This window comes from Ornithorhynchus anatinus, chromosome X2 (assembly GCF_004115215.2).
Source record: "Ornithorhynchus anatinus isolate Pmale09 chromosome X2, mOrnAna1.pri.v4, whole genome shotgun sequence".
In the NCBI taxonomy this organism is placed as follows: Eukaryota; Metazoa; Chordata; class Mammalia; order Monotremata; family Ornithorhynchidae; genus Ornithorhynchus; species Ornithorhynchus anatinus.
Genome location: NC_041750.1, coordinates 20532285 through 20555135, shown reverse-complemented (window position 1 = coordinate 20555135; position 22851 = coordinate 20532285). Strand labels below are relative to the sequence as shown.

At 48.3% G+C, this 22851-nt stretch overlaps 1 protein-coding gene across 1 annotated transcript in view; it reads left to right on the top strand.

The window, feature by feature from the left end:
* Window positions 1-13588: 13588 nt before the first annotated feature.
* SLC35B3 (solute carrier family 35 member B3) overlaps window positions 13589-22851 on the top strand; it is a 29670-nt gene continuing 20407 nt past the window's right edge. The window contains exons 1-3 of the mRNA XM_029053069.1: window positions 13589-13623; window positions 18005-18298; window positions 21066-21187. Of these exons, the coding sequence (XP_028908902.1) occupies window positions 18098-18298; window positions 21066-21187 (323 nt within the window). The 5' untranslated portion in view covers window positions 13589-13623; window positions 18005-18097. The remainder of the gene's footprint in view (window positions 13624-18004; window positions 18299-21065; window positions 21188-22851) is intronic.

Genomic DNA, 22851 nt, shown 5'->3' with positions numbered 1-22851 from the left:
AAAGTCCCAAAAGGTAGAGAGATCCTGGGCCTGGCAAAGGGAGAGAGAGCACCGTTCCAAACTGAAACGAGCTTGGCGATCCGCTGGTTTCGACGGCATTCGAGAATATGCCCGTTTCTCCCAGCCAACGGCAATGATGCTGGTTAATGATCTGTGGAGACTCCGATCCAGAGTATCCTTAATGGGGAGCGATGTTGTTTGGGCAAGGCTCTGGAGGCTCTTGGTGCTCTCATCCCTAATAGCTCTCCAGATACCGTGCGCGTTATCTCTGAGAGCACCATCCGGTGGGCACTGAGCGTCTCCCCAGAACCAGGTGTTCTGCGCTGGGCTCGTGCACCACAGATAACTCTGGGAAGTACAGAAGGTGTCTAGTGTTCAAGCCCGGAAAGGGGCCGGCTCCAGTCTGTAACCACTCTGCTCTCCCTGCTGCCACTGCCTTGGTTGAAGAGGCCACTCTCCTGCCCTTAATCCTTCCATTTTCACTCATCGGAGGAAAACATACAGTAAGGCAGAAGGATATGCCCTCTCTACCCGAATGGCCCGATGGAACGGCTCACAGCTTCTCTCCCAGCTAACGTTGCTCCACAGTGCCGATCTCTCCGCGGAGAATCCGGCTTGCTCTCGATGCACAAAAGGCCGGATTAAAACCTCAAGTGTCATTTGTGTTTCTCTCGGGCCATTAGCACGGCTGGCACCGCCAAATATTCCGAGTGATAGAATCCCGCTGCTGCGGCTTCCACACGTGGCATGTTAAGCTGTTTCCATATGATTGAGGTCTGTGAAGAGCACACTCACGTATTTGGTACAGATGGGCAAGATGACCAGAAAATGACTACTAACTAAAGAGGTCATACCACTCCGGATGAAGTAGGCTCTCGGATTGAATTCCGAGGAAATGGATTCTAAGCATCTTGATAAATCCTAACTAAGCCAGTGTGTGTTGACTGAGAAGCCGCGTGGCTCAGTGGAAAGAGCCCGGGCTTGGGAGTCAGGGGTCATAGGTTCTACTCCCGACTCCACCATTTGTCAGCTGTGTGACTTTGGGCAAGTGACTTACCTTCTCTATGCCTCACTTACCTCATCTGTAAAATGGGGATTAAGACTGTGAGCCCCACGTGGGACCACCTGATGACCTTGTATCTACCCCAGTGCTTATAACAGTGTTTGACGCATAGTAAGCGCTTAAAAAACACCACTATTACCATTATTATTTTTAAAAATTCAAAATATTCAGAGGAAAACAACTGGTCCAGTGGACTATGAAGAAAAACATTGTACATCCTTGACTAAATTCAAACAGCAGAGTTTGCAATTTATGGACTTGATTATACCTTCAAAATGAACAATAATCCAGAGACTACTCCCATAGAAAGGCACTAAATTTTTATGATATGGGATAATCAGCATAGCTACCAAAGACATAATATATATGCTTCGAAGAAAAAAAACACAATTACCATTAAAATAGCTGAATAAGAGATTTCCTTTCGGAAAGGGGGCTTTCCCATTTAGAGAGTGCCTTTAGGAGACTTGAAACTAATTGCTTAAACAACAAAGAGACCACTGAGCCTCATTCTCTCCATATGGAAGAGGCGGAGCTGACTTAGCTACGGGTAGGAAACGGGGTCTGCTGTTCCATTAAATTCCAACCAGGTCTGCTGTCATGTGCCACCCTGCAGAGCCCAGAAAGACCAAAGCGGTCCAAATATAAAAGGGAATTGAGTCAGAGTCAATTATGTCATTAAGCGCTTACTTTATGCCAAGCACTGTACTAAGCTTGGGGGTGGATGCAGTGTAAGCAGATCAAACACAGTCCCTGCCCTATCTGGGGCTCACTTCCTCTAGGAGGGAGAGATAACAGGTATGTGATCCCCTTTTTCCAGATGAGAAGACTGAGGAACTGAGAAGTTAAGTGACTTCCCTAAGGGCACACAGCTGGTAAGATTAAAGCTTACGTCCCCTGACTCCCAGATCCATGCTCTTTCCACTAGGCCACGCTGCTCCTCTAAAATGTGGTTTTTGTTAAGCCTTTATCATTTGCCAATTACTGTATTAAGCACTGGGAAAGATAAAATATAAGCAGATTGGACACAGTCCCTGTCCAACGTGGGGCTCACGGTCGATTCTTCACCCTTAACTGTCTTTCAACTCTCAAACTGAGTCCACTGCTAAATCCTGCCAACTGTTTTTCCATATTTTCTGGATTTGTCCCCTTCTTCTCCATCAAAATAGCCGCTCCACCAAACCAGACACGTGTCACAGTCTGGCTAGACTGTATCAGCCACCGAACTGTCTCCTTCTCTCCAGCCCAGACCTTCCTTCACTCTGCTGCCCAGATCATTTTTCTAAATCATTTTTCTGCACGTCTTCCCACACTTCAAACATCTTCAGTGGTTATTCTACTCCTCTCCTTATCAAGAAGAAACCCACGGCTGTTGTCTCAAGTCATTCCTCATTAATTATCCAATTTCTTCACCTATTAGAACCCAGCTCACACTCTTCATTCCTTACGTGCTAAACCATCTTCTCCCAGTCCTCATCTCCCACAGAACACCACCCAATCTTTCCGACTCCATCTTCAAAGGAAAAGTTAGTTGATTTGCTTTCGATTTCTTGTGATCCCTGTAGACAGCAAGCTCCTTGTGGGCAGGGAAAGTATCTACAAACTCTCTTGTATCGTACTCTCCCAAGAGAATACAGTGCTCTGGAAACATTAAGCACTGAATAAATATGCTGATTGACTGATTGATACTTGGGCTTAGCGGAAGCAAACCACTTTCTTAAATTCCTTTGCAAATTTTCAGAATGCACCATTATTCGTTGCACTAAGCCTTTCAATTTTGCTCATCTTGTAATAAATCGAGTATACCACCTTCAACTGCAATAGCGATTAACCTTATTCCCAGGAGATAGAGTGAACTGAAAAATCAGCGGTGTTATGGAATTCTTGACCCTACTTATAACCTATTTCAGCAAAGGAAATGTCTGAAGTGCAAAAAATGCTTCCAATACATGTTTTTAAGCCAAATGAAGTGGTAGAGTGATGAGGAAAGCTCAAAAAGTTTAGTTTAATTTATTCAAATAACAGAACGATGGCGATTTTATTTTCTCTCTTGGATAAGATCTGAAAGTTCCTGGGTTTCTAGTCCCCAAATAAGAACCAATAATCAAAACCTCTTCCTCTGGTCACGTCTGCATAGAGAAAATGCATTTTTGAGGGAATTTTCCCATTTGGGTCCAGAAATCACTTTGGCTCAAACAAACCTTTGGTGCAGAAACTCCTGACCGTGGTCTTTCAAGCACTCTGTCGACTCTCCCCCTACCCTACTTACCTTCTCCCTCCACTCCCACCACAATCCAACTGGCAAACTTCATTCCTCTAATGTCAATCTACTCACTATGCCCCCCTCTCACACCTCTTCATCATGCCCCTCCTCCTGCCCGGCCAGTTTACTCGCCGTGCCCCGATCTCATCTATCTTGTTGCCGACCCCTTCCTCACATCCTGCCCTCAGCCTGGAACTCCCTCCCCCTCCAGATACGCCAGATCACTGCTCTCTCTTCTGTCAAAGCATTATCGAGAAGCACCGCGGCCAGCATGGGCCTGGGAGTCAGGAGGTCGCGGGTTCTAATCCCGGCTCTGCCGATTGTCTGCTGGGCAAGTCATTTCACTTCTCTGGGCCTCGGTTCCCGCGTCTGTAAAATGTGGATTGAGACTGTGAGCCCCTCGTGGGACAGGGACTGTGTCCAACCTGATTTGCTTGTATCCACCCCACTGCTTAGTACCGTACCTGGCACATACTAAGCGCTTAACAAATACCACAGTTAATAATATTATTATTCTTAAGCTCACGTCTCCAAGAGGCCTTCCCTGATTAAGCCATCTTTTCCCCAGCTCGCTCTTCCTTCCTTCTTCATGCACTTGGATTTTGACCTCTGGACGTTTGATATCTGCTGCCCGCCACCCCCACAGTACTTATGAAGGTATCTTTAAATTACATGTTATAAATTATTTATTCATATCAATGCCTGTCTTCCCCTCTAGACTGTAAGCTCATTGTGGGCAGGGAAACTTCTGCTAATTCTGTTGCACTGTACTCTCCCAAGTGCTTAACACAGTGCTTTCCTAGGCCCCACTGCTGGCTATGCTCACTGTTGAGGATAGGGGGCTGGGGTAGAGACAACTGCCTCACAGAGAATCCCCTTTCTACCCCTTCCCCCACCTCCTCCCTCGCAGAAAGCAAACTAGCATCTTCAAAACAATTTCTGGGGTGTTAATGTATCTATAAAATACGACATATAGGCAGCATGGCCTACTGGAAAGAGCCCAGGTTTGGAAGTCAAGAGACCTGGATTTGTGTCCTAGGAGTGGGACCACTGTGTGTCCTTGGGTAACACTCTTAACCTCTCAAGGCCTCCGCTTCTAGAATCTGTAATATGGGAATAAGATAGACTGTGAGTCCAATGCGGAGCAGGGACCGTGTCCAATTTCATAAGCTCATATCCACTCCAGTGCTTAGCACGTAGTAAGTGCTTAATAAATGCCAAAATTGTTATTACTGTTATAATTGTAAATTCCTAACTAAAGCCAAGATGGATTCCGTGTGATGTTTTCCCAGCCTATTGTCTCCATTAGAGAACAGAACTAGATTTGGCTGCCGAGAATTGGCCATCATAAAGCCGAGCAGATTTCTGCAGAACGTCTTTGTGCAAAAACTACTTATCATTTCTACTTCAAAATAATGCCAGAGAAAACAAAATCTGCCCGAGCACAACTCTCCAAAACAATGAAGATAAGTGAAAGTGTTTTCAATTGGATTTAGACGAGTAAATTATCCTGGTGCAAATCAACAAAACATCATATAAGAGTGGATGTATACAAATCTATTTTTAGTGGTTCTGAAGTCTACTGATATCAAATTATACTGCAATTATATATTTATTCTAATTTAAATGTAATAGAAAACCAAATTTCAGACCCTGCATGTTTTATTACAATATAATTTGCTTATCATTCCCTAATAGTAGGCTTTAAATCTTGGCATCTCTAAAAACAACTTCCAGGGTAAAATACTGTACAATTAATAGCTTTCCATCGTATTATATTGATTTCAAAGTCCAAAAGGAACAGCTGAGCTAAATTTTAACTAGCAAATGAGTCAAGTAGCCAAATTTGCAATAGATCAACTCACTTGCAAGAACAACTTTCTGCATTGCTCAGAAAGAGGTCTCCAGAGATATTTTGGGGAACTTAATATTTTTATTCTAAATATTTTACAATAAAATGAAGGAGGCTCTCAGTCATCTCTACCCTTGCAGTTGCTCAAGCGGATCTGTGCTGAAGAAACTTCTTCATCGATTCAAATTTTGATTTGAGTAGGTAGAGACATTTGGATTTATTTTTGGAAGGGATGAGTCAGAGTTTTTAGGAAAAGTCAAGATGCCATTACCCTTAAATAAAATGTTGTTTGCAAGAATTCTGCTGCAATGTGATTGTGCCAGGAAATGGCTACTTCTCGCCCACCTATTTTTTAGCCCCAAGCACACCATCTACTGGCATTTTGGAAAATCAAGAAACGGCCCTGGATTCTGCAAATGAAAAGCTGTAAAGAGACCTGAGCTGGTTTGGGTCCTTAGGTTGAGAGGTACTGGGAGGCAAGTTTCACATTCAAATCTGTAGCCCACTATGTCGCTGCCCAAGGAATTCTACCTTGAGAAGTGTGGCAAGAGGCAAGTGTCAGTAAAGTGAATGCCCTCTTAGTTCTTGGCATTAGAACATTTAATAATAAAAATGATGGTGTTTGTTAAGCACTTACTATATGCCCCGCACTGTTCTAAGTGCTGGGAGAGACACTAGGTAGTCAGGTTGCCCCACATGGGTCTCACGGTCTTAATCCCCATTTTACAGATGGGGTCACTGAGGCACAGAGAAGTTAAGTGACTTGCCCAAAGTCACACAACTGATAAGTGGCGGTGCCGGGAGTAGAACCCATGACCTCTGAGTCCCAAGCCCGGGCTCTTTCCACTAAGGCACGATTTAGACCGCTTGGGTGCTACCCTCTGCCCTTTTGGGTCTGGTTCTGACTGGCATGGGTTCAGACAGAACGAAATCTCACTAAGGGTGCCCCTGGATGTTCGCTGAAATGGGATAGCTCTCTCCAAAAAGTACCAGAATAGCTCTCCATTTTATGTGCGTAGGCTAGATTTCTGGACATCCAGAATGTCCTTATTCTTGGCTTTTTCTTAACTTTTAACCCTTGTGTTCATATGTGCAACCAGTTATTTCTTCTGATCCCTTTAGTTGTAGTTGCATTTTTACGTCTGCCTCCTTCATTAGGGCGTGAGCTCCTTGTGGGCAGGGATCGTGTCTACCAACTCTGTGGAACTGTACTCTCCCAAGTGCTTAGCGCAGTGCTCTGCCCACAGTAAGCGCTCAGTAAATACCACTGATTGATGGACCAGTACGAATCTACCTCTCCGCTCCTGTCTTCATAGTCTCCTTTGCTAGCTTTTTTCCTGCCTTTTGTCTCTTAACCGTAGGTGTCTCCCAGGGAGGTATTTTGTCCTCACAGTCATCTTGCTGTACACTCTCTCAGGGAGTTCATCCACTCACATGCCCTTAGCTACCACCTCAGGGCAATGATCCCCAAATCTACCTCTCATTTACCCTGGAGTCTTTCTGTTTGGTTTGTTTTTGTTGTGTTTTGGGAGCGTTTTAGGGGGGGCATATGTTAAATGCCAGGCACTGTACTAAGTGCCTGGCTAGATACAAGCTCATCAGGTCAGACATAGCCAGTGTACCAAAGTGGACTCAAACAATCCCCATTTTACAGATGTTAACTAAGGCACGGAGAAGTGACTGGCCCAAGGTCACTCAGCAGACAAATGGTGGAGCCAGGATTTGAACGCGGGTCCTTTTGACTCCATGGCCCGTGCTCTATCTACTGGGCCATGCTGAGTCTCCAGGGCCCCTCCATTCAACATACATACAAGCACATACACACACACACATGTGCAAATGCACACATGCACACATGCACCTCACACATACACGCACTCCAGCTAGCTTCCCCAGATACTCTGAGTCTCTCTCTTGGTGTCCATTTGTGGAGGCCAGTCCGTGAGGACTTGCCTGCTTCTTTCCTTTGCAGTGGGTAGGAGTATAAGGCTTCTATAAAGAAAAAAAAGAATGGAAGACCTGGTTCTCTATCCTGATTTTCCTTTTCTAAATCAACCATCCATATGCCGCTGGACCACGGCAATCAACAGGGCACCTCAACGAGTATTTGGGCAAGGATCGTGCCTACCTACTCTTCTGTCATCAGTCAGAGGTATTTATTCATTCATTCAATCGTATTTATCGAGCACTTAATAATAATAATAATGTTGGCATTTGTAAAGCGCTTACTATGTGCCGAGCACTGCTCTAAGCGCTGGGATAGACACAGGGAAATCAGGTCGTCCCACGTGGGGCTCACAGTCTTCATCCCCATTTTACAGATGAGGTAACTGAGGCACTGAGAAGTGAAGTGACTTGCCCAAAGTCACACAGCTGACAAGTGGCCGAGCCGGGATTCGAACCCATGACCTCTGACTTCAAAGCCCATGCTCTTTCCACTGAGCCACGCTGCTTCACAGTACGCACTTACTGTGCGTAGAGCACTGTAGTAAGCGTTTAGGAAAGAACGATACAACAGAGTCGGTAGAAGTGATCCCAGCTCACAAGGAGCTTACAGGCTACAATCTCCCAAGTGTTTCTGTAGAGTGGTCTGCACCCAGTAAGCCCTCAGTAAATACCACCGATGAATCGAGTACGACGGAAGTAAGAGAAACCGTCCCCCCCCCCTGAGAGATTTATTACGCGAAGGGGAATCAGAAGGCATAAATTATTTACAAACAGTGGGAGCGAGAGAAAAAAATACGGTTACAACCCGGGAGTAGCGGGCCTATGGAAAACTTAATGATTAAAAAAGGAATGAATGAGTAAATAAACCGAGTGAATAAATCGATCTATTCGTAAGTGTTAAGAGTGGCTGCCGCGCTGGCCGGGGTGGAGGAAATTCATTAAGGAATTGGAAGAGGTGAGGAGATGGGGAGGGCTGTGGTCTGGCAGTCAAAGCAGGAAGGAGTTGGTGCTGGGAGAGGGTGACCAAGGGGTCAGAGACAGAAGAGCCAAAAGCCGATATGGGAAGAACGTGAGCGTTAGCGGAGCAAAGGGGGTGGAGCATGAGAGATCGTTGCCAATATGGAGGAGGGAGAGACCGCGAAGACTCTTGAAGACAGGAGTCTGGAGTTGCTTCTGTCAGCTGCTGAGGGAAACGGGTAGCCGTTCTCTCTGCAAAGAGAGAAACAAGTTGAAAGGGGCCCTTACAGGGATTGAGAAGCAGACACTTTGCAAATATTCCCTAACAAATCCACCTGCTGTGAATTCAACTAAACCACATTCACAGTCTATCTGCCATTTGCACTTGCCCCTGTGTACAGTCTGATTATCCTGTTTCTACCCCAGCCCTTGGGACAGAGCTTGGCACTCAATAAGTACTTAAGAAACACTACAGTTATTATTATTACTTTCCACCCAAGCACGAAAGGTATGTTTCTTTACCAAAAGGAGCCAGACCTGTTCTCTGGAGTTGGGAATTAATAGCTGTTTGGAGCCAGAATATAATACTTGCGGAGTACATAGTATATACAACACTACTTTGTGCATAGTGAGTGCTCGATAAATACGATTTACTGAATGAATGCATACCAATGCCATAACTAAGAGAAGAGCCATACTAATACCGGAAGCAGCGTGGCTCAGTGGAAAGAGCACGGGCTTTGGAGTCAGGGCTCATGAGTTCGAATCCCAGCTCTGCCACTTGTCGGCTGTGTGACTGTAGGTGAGTCACTTAACTTCTCTGTGCCTCAGTTCCCTCATCTGTAAAATGGGGATTAAGACTGTGAGCCCCATGTGGGACAACCTGATTCCCCTATGTCTACCCCAGCGCTTAGAACAGTGCTCGGCACATAGTAAGCGCTTAACAAATACCAACGTTATTATTATTAATATAGCATCCGCTGGTTTTAACATCTGTCGGATGGTTACACGCATAAGGCCTCATAATAATAAAATCACTGACGTGGTCGAACAGGGGAATAGCATAATTAGTTAATTCATTTTCTATGTATCATCACAGAAATGATATTGGGAAAATATAGGGAATTAAAAAATTTCAATATAACCCCCCTGTGGTAATTCCATATCTTTTGCAGTAATGTAATTATAATTTCTTATGAGCCGAAGGTCCCCATGAAGCTAAATTCCTCGGTCGCTTTTTAATTTTAAACTTTGGTGTGAGGCTGGAATCGTTAGGAAACCAAACTTATTCTCTAGCTCCGATTTACTCACGTCTTCTCAAACGAACGCAATTTAGTTGGGGGATGAATTGAGAAGTGTCCTACAGGGGACAGTCTTGACAACAGTAATATTCGAAGCGATCGTGATGTATTGGAGAAATGGTCCTCCCGAATCAGGATGAAATCCAGAAGGGACAAAAACCCAATAACTCAAATGCAGAGAGCGGAAAGACCGGCTAGACATTTATAGTCAACCACAAGTCAATGTGTCAGCAATTTAGTGTCCTTTAAATAGAAGGAAAAAGTCCACTTGATACTGAAATGTTTCCACCGTCCTTAGTTACTGTATTATAGAGTACTGGGTCCCATTTTGAAAAGGGATGTGGAGGACCGGGAGGGGATCCAGAGAAGAGCAGAAGAAGCCATTAAAGTGATGGAAAATAGTTCTCATAACGTTTTATAGGTCCTGGGAAAGACCACGATCAGAACATACTCATGCTCACCACAACGGCGATCCAAGTTACCAAGAGACAGTACAAACAGAACAACAAGATGTGTGAGCAGCTCCGTGGTGTGAAGCTCCAGGGTACAGCTTGAACCGTACGTCCAACGGGACTCGTCTGATCAGAAAAAGGCCCCCGGGGCATCACCGAAGGAGCTGGAATAAAAGAGGAACCATGCCCTAAAAAGCTCAGGGTCCCGCACAGAGTGAATCACGCTTAATATCGTCGACAGGAGAGTACAACGACTAAAAACATTTATGGAATTTATTAAGAGCTTACTACATGCCAAACACTGTGCTAAGCACAGGGGTAGGTACAGCTGGATAAAAATCAATGAATCAATCGTACTAATTGTGCGCTTACTGTGGGCAGAGCACTGTACTGAGCGCTTGGGAAAGTACGATTCGACAATAAACGGACACATTCCCGGCCCACAGCGAGTCTATACGGGCGGAGACAGACATCAGTACAAATAAATGAAATTGCAGATCTGATCATAAGCGCTTTGGGGCCGGGAGGGGCTAAGAGCAAAGGGAGTAAATCAGGGCAACGCAGAAAGGCGTGGGAGATGAGGAAAGGCGAGGCTTCCGTCAGCCACTCAATCAATCGAATTTATGGCACCCTTACCGTGTTCAGAGCATACTAATAATTATAATAATGGCATTTGTTAAGCGCTTGCTATGTGCAGGTCACTCTACTAAGCGCTTAGCTCACTATGGGCAGGGAATGTGTCTGTTTATTACTGTATCGTACTCTCCCATGCGCTCAGTAGGGTGCCATACCCACATCAAGGGCTCAGTAAATATGATGGGAATGAATGAAAGCCACAAGCCAATCAACACAGTCCACCATTGTCACGGGCAGGGAATGTGTCTGTTTACTGTCATATTGCACTCTCCCAAGTGCTTAGTACTGCGCTTTGCACCCAGTAAGCGCTCAATAAGTACGATGGAATGAATGAACGCACATGGGGCTGTCATTCATTCATGCATTCAATAGTATTTATTGAGCGCTTACTATGTGCAGAGCACGGTACTAAGCGCTTGGAATGTACAAATCGGCAACAGGTAGAGACAATCCCTGCCCAGTGACGGGCTCAGAGTCGGGATGTGGGAGAGAGGTCGGTGGCCAGAACAAAAGACGGTGTCGAGGCCGGCATTAGAGGGGGCAAAGCGTTTGGGAAATGGAGAGGCAGAGTGGGGCGCCTGGGGCAGCCTGGTCGAAAATGATCTGTGGGTCCGAGTGGACCCCAAGCCAGACCCGCCAGATTTGCGCCAAGCGACCGAGCCCGGATGAGGAAAGCCGCTTCTGGCCCAAAGAAGTATATTAAAGCTAAATTAAAAAGGACCGTGAGGGGAACAAACTCTTCCTAGTTGATGTCTGGGCTTCCTCAGAGGAATACTCTTGAGCTCCTCTGGCCAGAGCCAGTCATACTGATCACGGTGGACTAATAATTATAATAATAATTATGGTCTTTATTAAGCGCTCACTATGAGCCAGGCATTGTACTAAGCGCTGGGGTGGAAACAGGCAAATTGAGTTGAACATACTCCTAGCATGGCACGGTGGATAGAGCCCGGCCTGGGAGTCAGAAGGTCCTGGGTTCATTCATTCATTCATTCATTCATTCATTCATTCATTCATTCAATAGTATTCACTGAGCGCTTACTATGCGGAGAGCACTGTACTAAGCGCTTGGAATGTACAAATCGGCAACAGATAGAGACAGTCCCTGTCCTTTGACGGGCTCACAGTCTAATTCGAATCTCGGCTCCGCCACTTGCCTGTGGCTTGACCTTGGGCAAGTCACTTTCCTTCTCCGGGCCTCAGTTCCCTCATCTGGAAAATGGGGATTGGGAGCCCCACGAGGAGCAGGCACCGGGTCCCACCCGCTTTTCTCATATCCGCCCCAGCGCTTAGTACAGTGCCTGACAGAGAGGAAGCGCTTAACAGATACCATCGTCATCAGCCCTGTCCCACCTCGGGCTCCCAATCTCACTCCCCATTACGGAGAGGGGGGAACTGGGGCCCAGAGAAGAGAAGTGGCTGATGATGGTGATGCTGGTATGTGTTAAGCGCTTCCTATGTGCCGAGCACCGTTCTAAGCGCCGGGGGAGATAGAGGGTAAGGAGGCTGTCCCCCGTGGAGCTCCCGGTCTTCATCCCCGTCTTCCAGATAATGATAATAATCATTATGGTATCTGTTAAGCGCTTAACTGTGTGCCGGGCACTGTACTAAGCGCTGGGGTGGACACAAGCAGATCGGGTTGGACACAGTCCCCGTCCCCCGGGGGGCTCACCGTCTCAATCCCCATTTTCCAGAGGAGGTCACTGAGGCCCAGAGAAGTGAAGCGACTGGCCCAAAGTCCCACAGCCGGCAAGTGGCGGATCCGGCGTTCGAACCCACGACCTCTGACTCCCAACCCTTGTTCTTTCCGGGCTCCTTTCAGAGTGGCTCAGTGGAAAGAGCCCGGGCTGGGGAGTCGGAGGTCGTGGGTTCGAATCCCCACTCTGCCCCTTGTCACCTGGGTGGCTCTGGGCCAGTCACTTCACTTGTCTGGGCCTCAGTGACCTCCTCTGGAAAATGGGGATGAAGACTGTGAGCCTCACCGGGGCAACCTGACGACCCTCTATCTACTCAAGCGTGGCTCAGTGGAAAGAGCCCGGGCCGGGGAGTCCGGAGGTCGTGGGTTCGAATGGCGATCCTGCCCCTTGTCAGCTGGGTGACTCTGGGCCAGTCACTTCACTTCCCTGGGCCTCAGTGACCTCCTCTGGAAAATGGGGATGAAGACTGGGAGTCCCACGGGGGACAACCTGATTCCCCTGTGTCTACCCCGGCGCTTAGAACAGCGTTCTGCACCTACTAAGCGCTTAACAAATACCAACATGATTACGATTATGTTTTGCACGGAGGCCCGAGATGCGGGCGCGAAGGAGCGAGGGAGCGGCCCTGACGAGCGGCGGGGAAGCGAGCGCCGGGGCCAGGACGGCGGCTGGGGGCGGGAGGGGACGGGGGACGGGGGACGGGGGACGGGGGACGGGGGACGGGGGACGGGGGACGGGGGACGGGACGGGGGACGGGGGACGGGGGACGGGGGACGGGACGGGGGACGGGGGACGGGGGACGGGGGACGGGACGGGACGGGGGACGGGGGACGGGACGGGACGGGACGGGGGACGGGACGGGGACGGGACGGGGGACGGGGCAGCTAGCTGCGCTCCGACCGCATCGAGCGGCCGCGGGCCGGGCTGGGACGTTGGAGGTGGGCGGGGGCGAGAGCGCCGAGGGGCGGGGGTCCGTGACGTCATCGGGGAAGGCTGAGACGCCATAGGCCCCGCCGGCGGCCTGGGGGCGGGGCTCCCCTGGCGGAGAAAGAGGCGATTGGGCGGCGGCCGGCCGAGCTGAGCGCTCATAGGCCCCGCCGGCCGGGAGGGGGCGGGGCGGTCGCACCCGGAAGCGGCGGCGGCGGCTGCTCCTCGGCCGGCAGCGGCGCTCGGCAAGGAGCGTCCGGCGCCCGCCCTCCCTCCGTGCATCGATCCCCGCATCGATCCCCGCATCGATCCCCGCATCGATCCCCGCATCGCCCGGCCCGGCCGCTCCCCGGCCGCTCCCCGACCGGCCGTCAGCATCCCCGCCGTCATCACCCCCGTGGCGCCCGCTAAGCGCTTCCTGCGGGCCCGGCGCCGGCTCCGCCGCCCGGACGCGGGCCCCGCCCCTCCCTCCCGGCCCTCACCGCCTTCGTCCCCGTTTTACGGAGGAGGGAACCGCGGGGCGGAGAGGTGAATAACGATAATAGCGACGGAGGGGGCGGGGCGGGTTGCCAAGCGCTTACTCCGGGCCGAGCACCGTCCTAAGCGCGGGGAGGGGGACGGAAGGTCATCACGTGGTGTGTGCCCCCCCCCCCCCCCCCCGGGGCTCCCGGTCTTCATCCCCATTTGACAGATGGGGGAACTGAGGCCCGGAGAAGCGACCGGCCCCAAGTCGCACGGCTGACAAGCGGCCGAGGCGGGATGAGGACCCAGGCCCGGGCTCTGCACTGCGCTGATCGTGATGATTTTAATAATGTTGGTATTTCTTAAGCGCTTACTATGTGCAGAGCGCTGTTCTAAGCGCTGGGGTAGTTACAGGGTCATCGGATTGCCCCCCCGTGAGGCTCACAGTCTTCATCCCCCTTTTCCAGATGAGGTGACTGAGGCCCGGAGAAGTGAAGTGACTTGGCCACGGTCACCCAGCTGACAAGTGGCAGAGTCGGGATTCGAACCCATGACCTCCGACTCCCCGGCCCGGGCTCTGTCCACTGAGCCAGGCTGCGTCCCCTAATAAGGAGAGGATCTCTTCATTCGTTCAGTCGCACTGGGGGAGCGCTTACTTTGTGCAGAGCACTGTGCGGAACTCTTGGGAGACGCCATTCCAACAGCAGACGCGTTCCCTGCCCACAACGAGCGTACAGCCCAGAGGGGAGGCAGACACCTTAATATAAATAAATAGGCGCTTACTGTGTGCCCAGCACGGTACTGAGCGCTCGGGAGGATCCGCTACGAGCTCCCTGTGGGCAGGGACTGTGTCTGTCAGTTGGCGTGTCGTACTCTCTCCGGCGCTCGGTATAGTGCCTTGCACTCGGCAAGCGTTCAGTAGATGCTGTTGGTATTTGTTAAGCGCTTACTCGGTGCAGAGCACTGTTCTAAGCGCTGGAGGGATAATAATAATAACAATAATGTTGGTATTAAGCGCTTACTAGGTGCCGAGCACCGTTCTAAGCGCTGGGGTAGACAGAGGGGAATCAGGTTGTCCCACGTGGGGCGCACAGTTTTAATCCCCGTTTTACAGATGAGGGAACTGAGGCCCAGAGAAGTTAAGCGACTTGCCTAAAGTCACGCAGCTGGCAAGCGGCGGAGCCGGGATTCGAACTCATGACCTCTGACTCCCAAGCCCGGGCTCTTGCCACTGAGCCACTCTGCTTCAATAGATGCCATGAGCGAATCAGAATAAACCCAGTAGCTGTCCCACACAGTGCTGACGATAATCATGATGATGATGATGATGATGGTGTCTTCTGAGCCCTGGGGTAGATACAGGGTAATCGGGTTGTCCGCGTGAGGCTCACAGTCTTACACCCCCTTTTACGGATGAGGGAACCGAGGCCCAGAGAAGTTGGGTGACTTGCCCGCAGTCACACAGCTGATAAGTGGCGGAGCCGGGATTAGAACCCACGACCTCTGACTCCCCAGCCCGCGCTCTTTCCGCTAAACCTCGCTGCTTCTCAATTTAAGGGGGAGAGGGAACAGGTGTCTGGTTCCCGTTTCGCGGGCCAGAAAACTGAGGCACGGAGAAGTTTAGCGACTTGTCCAGGGTCCCCCGATTATCAGTCTGGTATCTATTGAGAGTTTCCTATGTGCAGAGCACTGTACTAAGCACTCGGGAGAGTGAAGTGCAACAGAGTTGACGGACACGTTCCCTGCCCCCAGACGAGCTGGCGGTCCAGAGGGGGTTTCGACCCCGAGTCTCCCGACTCCGAGTTTACGTTGCACTAGATCATGCTGCTTCCTCATCAGCTCTGTCACCACATCATATGTGTGGAGGTGGCGTTCCCCCCAACTTCCCTGGGATGGGAGGGGACCCAAGTCTGGACCCCCAGATGGCACCTGAGCCACCCCATGCCCCGAGAGATGGGAAGTCTGAAATGCCGCCTGCTGTCCAAAGGGGATTGTCCTCCCATTTACTGAAATGGAAACTTTCGGTTAACTGCCCCTTTCTGGTTAGTAGCCGTAGTCTTTCTTTAGCACTTAGTGTGTCCGGCACACGACACCAGGCGCGGGGAGAGAATACGTAGTAGGCAGGCACATCTCCTCCGAGAGGCCCTCCCTGACTAAGCCCTCGTTTCCTCTTTTCCCACTCCCTCCTGTGGCTCCCTGATCGGATCCCTTTATGATGATGATGACGACCGAATGACGATGGTATTCGTTAAGCGCTTACTATGTGTCAGGCACTGTTCTATGCGCTGGGGGAGATTCAGGCTAATCAGGTTGGACCGCAGTCCTTGTCCCACTCGGGGCTCACCGTCTTAATCCCCGTTTTGCAGCTGAGGGAACTGCCGCACAGAGAATAATAATAATAATGTTGGTATTTGTTAAGCGCTTACTATGTGCAGAACACTGTTCTAAGCCCCGGGGTAGATACAGGGTAATCAGGTTGTCCCACGTGGGGCTCACAGACTTCATCCCCATTTTACAGATGAGGTAACTGAGGCACAGAGAAGCAAAGTGACTTGCCCGTGGTCACACAGCAGACAGGTGGCAGAGCCGGGATTAGTGTTTCAGCGACTCCCAGGCCCGTGTCCACTACGCCCTGTTGCTTCTGTGAAGTCCACATCCCGTTCGACTGCACTATCGCTCGGTAGCCTAGATTGCCGCTGTTGCTAGGGCTGATTTGGGACAATCCTGGTTCTTCCTGGATTCCCCCACCAGATCGACGCAGAACGCTTGGAGAGCCGTAAATCAGCAGAAGTGGGACAGACAAGCTGGCATTAATCAATCGGTCGTATTTATTGAGCACTTACTAGGTGTGGAACAGTGCGCTAAGCGTGTGGGAGAGTGTAGGACGGAAGAATTAACAGGCACGTTCCCTGCCCAGAATGAGTTCACAGTTTATAGGGGGAGACAGACCTTACTATGAATAAATAAATTATATATGTAATTTAAAGTTCTGTACGTAGGTGTTGGGGGGTGGGGCGACTGTCAAACGTCCAAAGGTCACAGGTCACAGTGCGTAGGTGACGCAGAAGGGAGAGCAACCCGAGGAAAAAAGAGAGACCTATGGCTTAGTGGATAGAGCGTGGGGCTGGGAGTCAGAAGGTCATGGGTTCTAATCCCAGCTCTGCCACTTGTCTGCTGTGTGACCTTGGGCAATTCACTTCACTTCTCTGGGCCCAAGTTAGCTCATCTGTAAAGTGGAGATTGAGACTGGGAGCCCCACGTGGGACAGGGACTGTGTTCAACCTGATTGGCTTATATCCACCCCAGCAGTTAGTACAGTGCTTGGCACAGAGTAAGCGCTTAACAAATACCACAAGTATTAAAAGAGGACTTAGTCGGGGAAGGCCTCTTGGAGGAGGTGTGACCTTAGCAATGCTCTGAAGGTGGAGAGAGTGGTGGCCTGGCGTATATGGACGGGGGAAGGACAGTATAATTAACCGTAGGACAGGGCAGTGAAACAAGATAAAACTCCCGTTTGACTTGGCCGAACACATCCAGTAGCACGTTCCTTGGTTCATTCATTCAGTCCTATTTATTGAGCGCTTACCGTGTGTGTCCAGCCCTTAGGATGCAGGGGCTGGAGGGCGACCGAGGGTCTTGGTTTGTGTTACTTGTCCCTGTCTGGGATTCTTTGATTTCTTAATGGAAGTACAACAGAACAAAATTGAAATGCGTAGGTGTAATAATGCTAGATGAGCCTGTCAGGGGAAAAATCGAAGGGAGGGGATGGGGGCTGCCCCCAGTGTGGTTCTCGTTCTCATTTTCCTTCAGATGCCCCTCCGGCTCAGTGTGCACATTTTACACTCACTTAGGGGCAGTGTCTCTGCCCCAATCCCCTATTCTCAATTTGAAATGAATTGAGGGTGAATTATTCTAGTCTGATTAAATGTGCGTAAGTTTCTTTAGAGTATATATATATATATATATGCATCTATGTGTACATTTGATTGGTCACTCAGTTTTATTTATGCTCATTTCACCCCTTGTCGTGGTTGCCGTGACTTTGGTGGTTCAGCAGTTACCATTACGATTACTGCCCAGGTATTTCTAGACAGCAGACAGAATAAAGTCTGGGTGAAGCTTCTCTCCCAAGCGCTTAGTTCAGAGCTCTGTACGGAAGAAGCGCTCAATAAATGAGATCGAGCGATTCATTATTCGAACAAAAAGTCAAAGTGTTTTAATCAGATTTAGAAGCCCCATAGGATCCACTTAATATGGAGGGTGATGCTTAATTCTTCAGTAAATTCTCAGAATTTTATATGGAAAAAAAATCTGCATGGGGTGCTTTTGCATGACTTACACAGGTTTGTTTTTTTTAATGATTTGCAAAATATCTAGACTCTGAGGGCCTTAACCCCTGATTAGTCAAGAGTTTTACTACTGTCTTGCTGTTGTTTGTCTCCTGCAGGATTTTGGTGACCATCCGGAGAAAGGGCTCCACGAAAGGGAAATTAACGAAGGAATTAACAAAGTAGATTCTGAATGCAGCAAGCTAAGAGCCATGGATCTGAAATTCAACAACTCCAGGAAATACATTTCCATCAGTGTCCCTTCCAAGTCCCACTCTATGTCACCACACATCAAAGCCATAGATGATGTCGTAGTGCTTGGGGTGAACCTCAGCAGATTTAACACGGCCACTCAGTTTTTCATATGTGTTGCAGGAGTTTTTTTGTTTTACCTGATCTATGGCTATTTACAGGTAAAAGAGATCTGAGTTGTCATTTTACCCTCTGCTTTCTAGTAGCACTCTTTCCCACGGGAGAAATTTTAGTTTTTCTTAGATTTTTCTACCGAAAGGATTCTGTCGAAGTTGGTAGGCTCCAGGTTTGAAGCAGATACGGATAACCGTGGATTTTGATCACGTGGGTAATTCTTCATCGGCCGTGTTTTTGCATATCCCGCGTGCTATTCTAAGAGCTTGGGGTATCCAGAGGTAATCTTACGATAAGGAAGGATTGTGCCCTTCACGAAGGATTGTTATAGAAGATGCCACTGCTTACTAACGATAAAGCAAGTAGAAAAATGAAATACCTCCTATTCTCCTTCGATACTTTTTTTTTCCAAAGGGGAAGAGGCTTGAGATGTACCAAATGATGGATCTTTGGAGGCTTACAACCTAGTTGGGGAGAATTCAGCGCTAAAAATCAGATAATAAAGAAAATAGTTGGGGCTGCCTCTAAATTGTAATATCCTAATTTTTAGCGATTCCTGTCTTGTACAGAGAATCAAGAGTATGAGCGATTCAAACACAAACATTTGAAATAGTCATTAAATGACATCACAGCTAAAACTGAGGGTGTCTGAAACATGTTCAAGGTTTCTGATGCTGTGAACATTTGAACGGCATAAAAAAGGGGCCGTGCCGATTTCAATTAAAGTGAATGGAGAAAAGTGTAAAAAGCTTACCTTAATAGCTTTATTGGACTCCTCTGGCCTCTGATGTCGCTCTCAGGATGCAAAGAAATTAAAAGCACTAGTGATTTGATGAACTTACTAAGTAAATTAAAATGGATGAACTTGGTAGTTTTATATGCAAATTACTTGATCAGCTTGTTAAAACTATTGATTTATGAAGGTAATGACAATTACTTTTGCACAAATGGAAATTAATGCCAACTTCGGGGTTAAACCAAGTACAGTCCTTTTATAAAGCATGTTATCACTATGCATTTTGGATGGAATACCGTTGAGGAATTAAGTAGGGGTCTTTTCCCTCGTTGCAAATCTCCCCAGCTATACTTAGCAGAAAGAGCACGAGCTTGAGGGTGAGGACCTGCGTGACCTTAGGCGAGTTACTTCTTAACTCTCTCAGTTACCTTATCTGTAAAATGGGGAAAAAATGCCCATTATCCCTCCCTCTTAGATTGTGAGCCTCATGTGGAACAGGTACAATCCGAACTGATTATCTCGTATCTACCCTAGCTCGTAATACAGCTCTTGACACATAGTAAGCGCTTAACAAATCCCACAGTTATTAGTGTCGTCGTTATTACGCGACGTCGGAGGAAGTGATGTGGCGTGCCCTCGGTCAGGGTGTGAGTATCCCACTGCGAGCGTGTGTAAGCGCGAGGCCCTTTTAGGGACACCACTCCCGAGGAGTCTAGAAGAACCGGCTCCGGTCACAGCGCGTGGTTTCATGGCCCGGTTTGGAGAGACCGCTAGATTCCGACGGGATGTTAAACGGTCTTCCGACAGCGCCCACCTTTTTGGGTGAAACCTGGTGCAGTGTGGGAAGGAGTTGTGGCCAAGCACACGGCGTTGCCCAAAGCGGGAATGTCCCTAATGTGAGTTTTCCCTGACGTAACGCCCCCTCCCCTCTTTCCCCGCAATTAGAGTAGCACTGGCAGTATAATCTAGTTAGTTACAAGAAGGTTAAACGAGAAGTTTAAGTACGCCGGCTGAGTTTGCAGTTCGACCTGACTTTTAATTTTATGAAAACAGCCCTGAAGAACAACTGTAGAAGGGCTAGAACGTGTAGACCCAGCTTGGTCGAGGTATCTAGCAGTTTCACTTGATATCCGCTTAAGAAGAGTGAACGGAGCAGTCACTCGAGGACAGTACTTCATTTGTGGTAAATAAGATAAATATCACGAAGCTGTGAGTGTTCACTAATGAAGTTTGTCCATACCGATTAATGTGAATGAAGTCTTGAGCTCATAATCTTCCATTCTAACAACATATTTTGTCTAAACAACATTTGAACGTGCCTAAAAACAGCTTTATTTGCTTGTTTGCTCCTCTTTGAACAACAATAATCTCACCCCACTATTGCCCAGTTGTCGGCTAGATTGACGTGGGCGGGTTCTTTCCCTTTAGAGGTTTCACGCTCTCCCCTGATGCCCATTTCTACATAATATCCAGGGTGTTTGTTAAATGCTTACTGTGTGCCAAGCATTCTACTAAACACTAGGGTAGATACAAGCTAATCAGATTGGACCCAGCCTAAGCGCAAGGGAGAACAGGCATCAAATCCCCTTACACCTGGTATTTCATCTGGTATCAGCTCCCTGGAAAGTGATTCTGCTGATACCCACAATTGTCAACCCGTGTTTCAACTGGCTGGCCTGTGCCCTCTTCAGCTGGTCTGCACTAAGTCAAAGCTTGGGGAAGTGGATAGAGTACGGCCTGGGAGTCGGAAAGTCATGGGTAGTAATCCCAGATCTGCCACTTGTCTGCTGTGTGACCTTGGGCAAGTCACTTTACTTCTCTGAGCCTCAGTTACCTCATCTGTAAAATGGGGATTGAGACAGTGAGCCCCCTGTGGGACAGGGACTGTGTCCAACTTCATTTCTTGTATCCGCCCCGGTGCTCAGCCACAGCACCTGGCACATAGTAAGCGCTTAACAATTACCACTATTATTATCGTTTGGGGATGCTATTTTTCGCATGATTTTATTTGAAAAAGAACGGCCATTTAGTCATTCTGTGGATGTTTCAGCTTAATGATTTAATATGTCTCTTGACAGGAACTGATATTTTCAGTGGAGGGCTTTAAGCCCTTTGGCTGGTATCTTACTTTAGTGCAGTTTGGGTTTTACTCCATATTTGGACTAATAGAACTTCAGCTTATTCAAGACAAGAGAAGAAGGTATGGATTTTGTCTTCGTTAAGTTCAGTTATCAGTTAAGACTTCGATTTCGTTCGATTTTATCTTTCAGGCGATTTATTTATGAAGTTCGAATTATTGATTGATCAAAATATTTTAAGAAAGACCTTCCGTGACATTTCAGATACATTACTGACAAGGTGGAGCTCCTCGGTTGGACAGCAGAAGCAGTTTAACATTTAATCTAGCTTTTTTTTTTAATTTGATGTCTATGGAGGGTGAGAGATGGAATATTAGTGTCAATATTCAGACTATTCTTAAATTGTCGTGCATCTGTAGTAAATATATTTTATTAGATGTCACTCATTAATTTCGTGATTATCAGCCAATGGAATTGCATACTCGGAGAATCAGTTAGTCAAGAACGCTTATTGAGTACCTGTTTGCAGAGCACTGAAAATAGTATTTGGAAGAATACGACTTGATATCTGCCTTCAGTAACCTTCCAGTGTAGTGGGGAGACAGACTCTAAAATAATAAATAATATAAAGGATGAAGAGGGGAAAGTGAATCTGTGTCCATAAGTTAGGGCCTAATAGGGAATGAAAGATATATGAGTTGAAGGCAAAGGGGAAGGAGCGATCAGAGGTTAAGAGATTAAGGATGGCAGTTGGAGGGAAGAAGGGTGCCACTAGTGTTTCTAGAAGATGAGAGCCTTGGGCTCAAGGGCAAAGGTAAAAAGCGGGTAGGCTGTGAAAGCAGGACGTGGTCTCATCTTGAAGGATGATGGGATGGAGGTGGGAGGAAGTTGGTCAAGCAGCAGGGCCTAATGGCCTGGGAGCCAGAGGATCCGGGTTCTAATCCCAACTCTGCCGCTCACCTGCTGGGGGACCTTGGACAAGTCACTTAACTCCTCTGGGTCTCAGTTTCTTCGTCTGTAAAATGGAGATTCAGTGTCTGTTCTCCTTCTGCTGGTTTTGGGCAGGGGACCTGTCTCCAACTCTTAAATTGTACTCTCCCAAATACTTGGTACCGTGCTCTGCATACACTAAGCACTCAGTAAATACCATTGATTGATTCTTCCTTAGCCTGTGAGCCCCATGTGGGGCAGTTACTATGTCCATCCTGGTAATCTTACGTCTACCCCAGCCCTTAGTACAGTGCCTGACACAGAGTAAGCACAACCAATACTGATGATGATTATCATTAAGTTTCTATATTGTCAGAGGATTTAGCAGAGTCACTGGGGGCAAGAGAAGTGAAGATAGAGGTCACCAGTGATTTCAGGAGAGAGTTAAAGGCCTTGGAGGAACAGCCGTGGGAGTCAGTGAAGGAGGAGAAGTAAAAGTTGTCGTCCGGAGAGAGTGAAGAGTTACAGCTAGTAAAGATGAATTTGGAGCGGACAAAATCCTCCCGGTCCCCGGGTTTCCTCAGTAAGCCTCGACAACCCAAGCAGAGGAAGCATCCTGTGGAAATGATCTTGGGATTAATGGTACAAGGTCGACGGAGGGACAGGGCTACGAGGGAGTCGGACTTGGCAGAGAAGGCCGTGGAAGCGTGAATTTGTCAAGAAGGGAGGTTGAGTGGGTGGGGGGGTGAGGGGAATGTTATTCAAGTGGGACCCGGCCTAGGATTGGGGGAGGGGACTCCAGAGATGGGTGGCCCCTTTAAGGAGAGAGGGAGAACAGTCTTTCTGGGAGAGAGGA